The sequence below is a fragment of the Nicotiana tabacum genome, chromosome 22, assembly GCF_000715075.1.
Source record: "Nicotiana tabacum cultivar K326 chromosome 22, ASM71507v2, whole genome shotgun sequence".
NCBI classification, from domain to species: domain Eukaryota; kingdom Viridiplantae; phylum Streptophyta; class Magnoliopsida; order Solanales; family Solanaceae; genus Nicotiana; species Nicotiana tabacum.
The window spans coordinates 145,059,698-145,067,419 of NC_134101.1; the positions used below are offsets into that span (position 1 = coordinate 145,059,698).

At 37.5% G+C, this 7,722-nt stretch overlaps 1 protein-coding gene across 1 annotated transcript; it reads right to left on the reverse strand.

The window, feature by feature from the left end:
• Positions 1 to 3,354: 3,354 nt before the first annotated feature.
• LOC107783552 (putative WRKY transcription factor 21) lies at positions 3,355 to 6,773 on the reverse strand. The gene is made up of 3 exons (XM_016604536.2): positions 5,369 to 6,773; positions 5,110 to 5,235; positions 3,355 to 4,232 (listed from the first exon to the last, which is right to left on the reverse strand). The coding sequence occupies exons 1-3, from the start codon at positions 6,139 to 6,141 to the stop codon at positions 4,088 to 4,090; spliced, it is 1,044 nt and encodes a 347-aa protein (XP_016460022.1). The 5' UTR covers positions 6,142 to 6,773; the 3' UTR covers positions 3,355 to 4,087.
• Between the last annotated feature and the right edge of the window lie 949 nt (positions 6,774 to 7,722).

A 7,722-nucleotide genomic window follows, 5' to 3' on the forward strand; every position in this document is an offset into this window, starting at 1 on the left:
TATTCCCCCGGTGTCCGCGAATAGCGGTCTTAACTTCAAAAACACCCCGGTCATGATAGTACTGTAAAAATGAATGCCAATGTGCTCGCCTCCTGTACCTTTCAAATCTTCTCATCGATATTGGCATAAATTGAACACCCCTGTCCATCAATGCCGATGCAGCTCCATGCCTTTCAATAAACCTCTTCGCAATCTGTTTGAATGTCATGCGGACCATGGCATTGACAGGCAATCCACGGGCAGACTTCAACAAGCCGTTGAATGACTCCGACACATTTGTAGTCAGGGCTCTCCATCGTCTGTCGTCATCACCATGCAATGTCCACATGTGAAGATCATGTCCCATCAGCCAAGTATAGGCTCGTGGATCTAATTGTCGGATCGCTTCCATGCGCCTCATGAATTTGCACTGCTGGTGCTCAGTTGCAGCCATCCATATTAAATCATGCAAGGCCTTGTCAGGATATTTCTTCTAGAAATTGGCCTTCAGGTGCCTCACACAGTAACGGTGGTATGCATAGGGTTCCTTCCATTCAGGAAAATGCTGTACAGAACTTAAAATATCACCATGTCGATCAAATATTAGACAAATACATGAACGTTGTTTGACAACGTGCTGCTTCAAGTGGTTCAAAAAAAGCGTCCACGTCTCTTCGCTTTCGTTGGCACAAATGACAAAAGCTAGTGGAAATATTTGTCTGTTGGCATCTACTGCAACTGCAATCAAAAGCTTAATATCATACTTTCCATAGACATGAGTACGGTCCATGGAAATTACAGGACGACAATGCACAAAACCATCAATTGCTGGTTTAGATGACCAGAACACAGTTGAAAATATATTCGCGTCTGTCCGGACTCCGCTCACGCCTCCATTCAACAACAGTCTCGGGGTTAAAGTGTTGCAGTGCGGTCATGTACCTGGGCAGAGATGAAAAAGACTTATCCCAGTCGCCATAAATAAGTTCAAAGGCACGTTTGCGATCGAGATATGCCTTTCTTTTGGTTATAGTACAACCATACTCCTGGTGGATGGCTGTAATACACTCTTTAATCTTGAACCTAATGGACACTTCCAAATATGGAATTAAGACAAGAGAAATCAAGTCTACATCTAGGTTGAATTGATTCTCATTGAATATGTCCATTTCACATCTGTGGGTGCTAATAAATTTACCCATTTTCCACAACCTTGATTTCTTCTTGCTGGCACGCAACATCCAGTGACAACCCATAAAGTCTCTATGGCATACACCCTTGTATACCTCCGTAGTTGACTCCCTTACCGTCATCTCACGGCACTCTCTTACGCTGTAGATTTTTACAGCCCTGATTAGGCGAGCTTTATCGGGGAAATACATGCCCTTTGCTAGCACCGCTGGTCTAGACTCATCCCACATTGCTGACCGAATTTCGTCATCATCCCTTGTGAGGGCATTCACGTCCGGCGTACTTGGTAGATTAGGTAGGTCGGGAATATTCCGCTCATGAAACGGCACGTGGGACTCGTACACTCTTGGTCTAACGGGAGGTGGATGAGCATGCTCCCTCGTCAGCTCAGATTCGGCATCCACTTCATCCTCGTCATCATCCTCATCAAGGAAGGATGTGTCATCTCCAGACTCATCAGCATTGTTGTCGTAATCACTATCATCTTCATGACTCTGCGCATCTGCCAAATCACGAGTCAATACATCGTTTATGGGCAACTGTGTGAGGTCAGGAACATCAAGTTGCTCGTTTTCACTGCACAAAAAGAACAAAATGATAAGCTACTCAACTAGATAAATAATTTACATATAGCTATATCACTTTACTTACAAGTCGAACTGTGCTGATGTTCCATGATGGACATTTTCTTGTTGGTGCTAACTCCCGGATGGACCACCGTAGTCCAACACGCCAGAACTACGCATATTCCAACTAGGAGCGGGGTCATAACTTGTAAAATTCATATCCGGACGGTACCCCCTATGAAAAATATGAGTGTTAATACAAATCCAATTCAAACATAAAATAAACATCGTTAAAGCGTAGAAAAATTGAAGTTTACCAGTCGTCTTGTGTATTATATAAAGTCGAAAAATTATTTTGTGGCTGCTCATTCGCCGGTGGTGACAAGTTTAAATCAAGGCAAGCTCTTTCATCAGGAATCTGTCCGGCAAAAACTGCTCCAGAATAACCATCCGATGACTGGGGGTTATCCCTACTATGCACACGCACATTATTGGGAACGTCTTCAACCTTGACGTACATTTCCAACAATTTTATTACAATAAATTCCCTGTATTCATCCAGAATCTGCAAAAAATCTCTAAGAGTTTCATCATCTTCGATGTTAAACTCAGAATAATAAGCAAACCTTTGCGGAGTCACAGAATATGGAAATCTACCGATTACTTTAAGGTTCACCGAACATTTCCTCACACTCATTTTTTTACATAACAACGATATCAATTTATCGTACTCCATTGTAAGTGGCAATTTAACATGACACTGTGGAGGTGAACTATACCTCACAGAGTTATTCTCCATTACAACCTCACCCCCCCCCCCTCCCAAATATAATGAAACCCTTTTTTTTGCCTCTTCAGACATTATAAAAAAAATATTTGATAAGAAGAGAAGTATTAACTAAAGTTTGAAGGAAAGTTTTGAATGGATTTTTATAAAATTCTAACGCCTTTAAATAAGGCAAGTCCTAGCTTGGGGTGCAGAATTTTTTTAGGTAAAACACAATATAATACCACGTTTTATATATTTGAATTATTGTTATGTCAGTTATCCGCAGAACACTTATTGATGAGCCCAAAAATTAGTGTAAAACACAGTAAAATACTACGTTTCACCAAAACGTAGTTTTACACTAAAAAATAAATTATCAGCCCTGCAGAACATTTATTTGGTGGGCCCAAATTATTATAAAACGCAGTATTATAATGCATTTTACTAAAATGCAGTATTATACTGCGTTTTACTTTAACGGCGTATTATACTACATTTTATGTAGAAATGTAAGTCTTTTTTTAACCGTAAAAACATATTTTTTGTCCAAAATGGCATCATTTCAGTTTCAGACTCCTCAAAAACTAGCTATCTCTGGACCATTTACTTACTACTGTACTAAGTACTCTTTTTTGACGCAACATTTCTAACATGGACTTAAAAGCAACCAAATATTTGAATATATGAGACATGATTGCCCATAGCTCCAAAGACTTGAAAAATTAGTGGTATCGGTATAAGTCTTCTATATTATGTGAATCAATATATGAATACGATTCTCATCGTCTCCTTTCCAGAAAAAAATGAAATAACTTCAGACATATTATAGAAATTAATAGGTCAAAAAGGTAGTGAAATGCATAATTCTAAAATCCAATCAAGGCAATATTCATACATTAGCAACGACATCTCTTTCTTCCAAGCAAACAGCTTTCCAATATAAAAGAGCATTGATTCTCCCTAGGAGAGGTACATATATTCCTCTATAAACAGCAATTTTTCTTTTTCTGCGACCATCATGTTACTACCTTTTCTTACCCTTTTCCAGCAGGGTTGGGTGTGCGGTTTGGAGGGGGTGGGGTGGCATGGGGGTTGGAGGAGCAGCAGCAACAACAACAAATTGGAATCACACAGGTGCGGAAGTAGGCATACATTACTCCTACTTTGGAGGTTGGAGGATCAGATCTTTAGCAAATATAAATTGACTTGACAGCAAAACCAATCTAATATTAACCCTAAAACCTATATCCTGAATAATATCATAACATAATAATCACACAGTAAGAGATAATTTGCAAAAATCCTAACTTTTTTTACTGAAAAGGAGTCATACTTGATCAAGATATTCTTACAATCAGGGAACCTCAAATCCCATATGGCATCATCTTACCTGAAACTGCCTTCGCATTTCCTTCTACAAAACCTAATATACCTTCCAATTTCAACTAGAATCCAGCTTCATCTGCACTTCAAAGCTTAAACAAGCAAAATATGTACAGGAACAATTGAAGCCGGTCAAAAATAGAGTATGAGAAATTTGTCGAGTTTTGTGATCATCTTTGCTAGCATTTCCTTAAAGTTGTCAAGCATTTGCCGATTGAGATGGCAACCTAGGATGGTTATGTTCTCCCTCGTAAGTGACAATAAGCATTGAAGGCTCTTCCAAACATCTCTCGACATGTTTCCGTGCAGGACAGCCTCTCATGCTACTACACTTATAGTATCCCCTGCAAAACCCAAGCAATGTTTTAGACATTAGTTACTTTCCGAAATCAACCCGAGTCTGTTTTGCTTGAATCATAGCAATTGCACAACTGGAGCAGCAAAGACCGAACCACAAATCCCAGAAGCAATGTGACATTCTCCAGTTTAGCAACATTTTGATGAACAATATCAACCATTAAAACATCCCTTTCAGATGACAAGGATGGTAAGGAAGCCAATAAGTTAATCCTAATGAATCGTCCAAAATATAAGAAATTTCAAGGTGTTGCTATCTCCACCACATAAATAAGATAAACCATGACATAAAAAAGCAAAACAAAGTGGGAAAGATGAACCGGTAATAATGACACATCAACTTAGCTAAAGGCAGATCCAGGATTTAAGCTCTATAAATTCAATTTTTAAGGTTCTTAGTATTGAACCTATTGCATTTTTAAAGTTATGAGCTCATATCTATAATTTCAAAGTTATGGGCTCAAATAAATAATTTCTTACAACTTTAGTAGATTTTTACACATAAATTTATACTCTGCATCAGAAGTATTGGGTTCAGATGAACCCGGTATTTATATATTGCATCCGCTTCTAAATTTAGCAGGAAAAAATAACACGGTAGTAAATACACAAAGTCCAATCATTTGGGATAAATGTAACAGAAATATACTGAAAGTGCACTATTATAAGGTTGTGCGAAAGAGATGATAAGGTAATTTTGTGACAGAAAACAGAAGCATAGACAGACATTATACACAATAACTCCGGTAATATATAGATGCAATCATGGAAAAGCCTAATGCAATTAGAGTGATACTAATAGCTCAAGTATGCAGACAGTACTGCTAATTTAGGTGTGCATCTTACAGGAAAAAATCCAAATACCTAGGGTGCGGAGAACCTTTGATCGGCTTCTGTCCATACTTTCTCCAAGAATACTCATCGGGAGGAATATCGGCTAGCTTGTTACTTATAGCAGGAACCTTGATTGATCTTTTTACCCTGTGTTTCCTGTTAAAAGATAACCCGTATGCTTGTAACTACATCTAAGACATAAAAAGATGCAAAGGGGGAAATATATGATGCCTAAAATTACATACTAAAGATGCAAAGGGGGAAATATATGATGCCTAAAATTACATACCTCTTCTTTGAACAGTGACATCTACTACTGCTTCCACATTTCACAATTCCCTCCTCTCCCTTTCCAGAGCACCTTCTCTTCTGTTGAAATGAGCTCTGATCCGCAGAGCGAGAAGCTCCAATTAAATGGAAGGCATTACCATCCAAATTAGCAACACTACCGTCAATACTCAATGAGGAGATAAAAGACCTAGTGGATGACATGGTCGGAGTACACGTTGAGCTATCGAAATTTAGACTAATCCCACTATTGCTACGCCGGTACATCATATCTGCCTGTTGTTTCAATTGCTGCTGCTGAAGTTGATACTTCAACCTCTGCTGTTGCTGCTGTTGTTGAGCAAAATGAAAGCTTGAGGAAGGTGTTTGTTTGGCTAAATGAAGAGAGCTTTTATTATGTGAGCTTAATTCCAGTAAAGGGTATCCTAACGTAAGAGTGCTTTTCACATTAGAACCAATTTCTTGAACAGGAATTTCAGGAGATTTGACAGGCAGCAACTGAAGGGCTTTAGGGTGATCATCAGTTTTGCAAGTTGGGTTTTCTAAAAGGAGGTTTTGAGGAAAAGGGGTCAGAATTTTCTTGGCTTTTCTTACTCTTGCATGACCCAAATTGGAATTTAGAAGGGTAACCACTTTCTTGAATTTGTGAACAGCCTCTCCAGTTTCTCTAACTAAATTTCCATACTGTTTCTGATCATGTTGTTGAGTTAACAGACTAACAACTCTATGACAACTCTCAACTGCTACCCTGTTAGCTTCCTCAATCTCCTCCATTTCACTAAAAAAAGGTACAATAAAAAAAGAAAGAAAGAAAGAGCCCTAATTCCTAAAATAGAAGAGATTCCAACCAAAAGATACAACCCAAGAAAAACTAAACATCCTTGAAATAATTTAGCTCAAGAAAAGTAGCATCTTGACAGCATAGCAGATGGAAAATGAGAACATACAGTGAAGGTAATCAGCATCCAACAGAGGTAGCAGAGCTATAACATTGAGCAAGAAAGAAAACAAAGAACAGACCTTTACTTATGGGGTTGTGGTGTCAACTGTCAAAACCCTAGATTCTCCAATTTCCATAGGGCTGTGTTGATGGAGAGAGAGAGAGGAGAGTTTGGGAGGCGTGAAAGAGAAGACTTCGGTTAGCTAAAGAAATTTACATGCCCAAAAAAATACAAAAGCTGCAATCTTTAATACTTATTTGTTCAAGAAAGAGAGATTAGAGAGAGAAACAGACAATCACTAGTGAAGAAATCAACATTTCTTCAACCCTCTGACAAAGAAAGAGAGAGATTACTGAGTAATTATTTTTTTTCTTTCCGAGGGTAACATATTACTAGTAGTAGTATAGTACCAGTGTTTGTTTATTGTGAATGAAAAAGTAAAGAAATGAGAGTCTTTGTTTAGTTGAGAGTGAAACTGCCGTCACAGATTTCAAAGGTTGGGTCCCAATATTGGAGCTTACCTTTGTTATTCCACGCATCTTTTTTCAATAAGTATATGTCCGCATTGCTTTTCACTACTTCCAACGTGGCCTCGCATCTTGTCCTTTTCCCTACAAACACCATCTTATTCACTTATTTCCATCCTTTTTAATCTCATTAATAATTAATCCCTTCCTACGTTTTTCTTGCTTATTCTTGTTCCTTTATTCCAATTAGCTAATTTTATACCAAACATTTGCATAAGACAACACTGCTCCATGCTTAAGTCCAATTCCTTTTTAATTTCAGTTGTTGTAGTCTTGTAGAGGTTCAAAATTGGAAAAAAAAAGGAAGTTTTGAATTCAAACTGGAACAAAAAAATACTTGATAATTTTTCTCATTCATTCCAGACTTGCTGGTAGGAGGTAACAGATATTCTGTTGAATTAGTTAAAGTGCACGATTATAAAACAAAAGACATGAAATAGTACATTACAAAATAACTAAAAGGGATAAACAAGTTGTTTAAGTAAGGGTACAACTTATTTAGTTGTCAATTAAGCAAAGGCTACTGTTATAAAGTGCATATCATTTTCATTGATGCTAACAATATTGTTAATTTGGAGTAACAAACATATAATATAAGCCCATAATGTTGTCCAATTGTCATAACTAAACCAAATTACATTGAACTTTGACACATCAAGAAATTATCCAAAAGGACATGAACACAACAGATACCAACCAAATTTCATGTCCAATTGTCATTTATCTTGTCTTATTTATCATGTGAATATTGGAACTAAACACCGGTTTTGTACTTATCTCGTATTCATGCATGTCCGTTAAAGGCTTTAAGGTTTGAGACGTGTTGATCATTTATTGATTTTTTTATTTATATTTTAATCAAATAATGTTTGTATAAAAGTAATTTA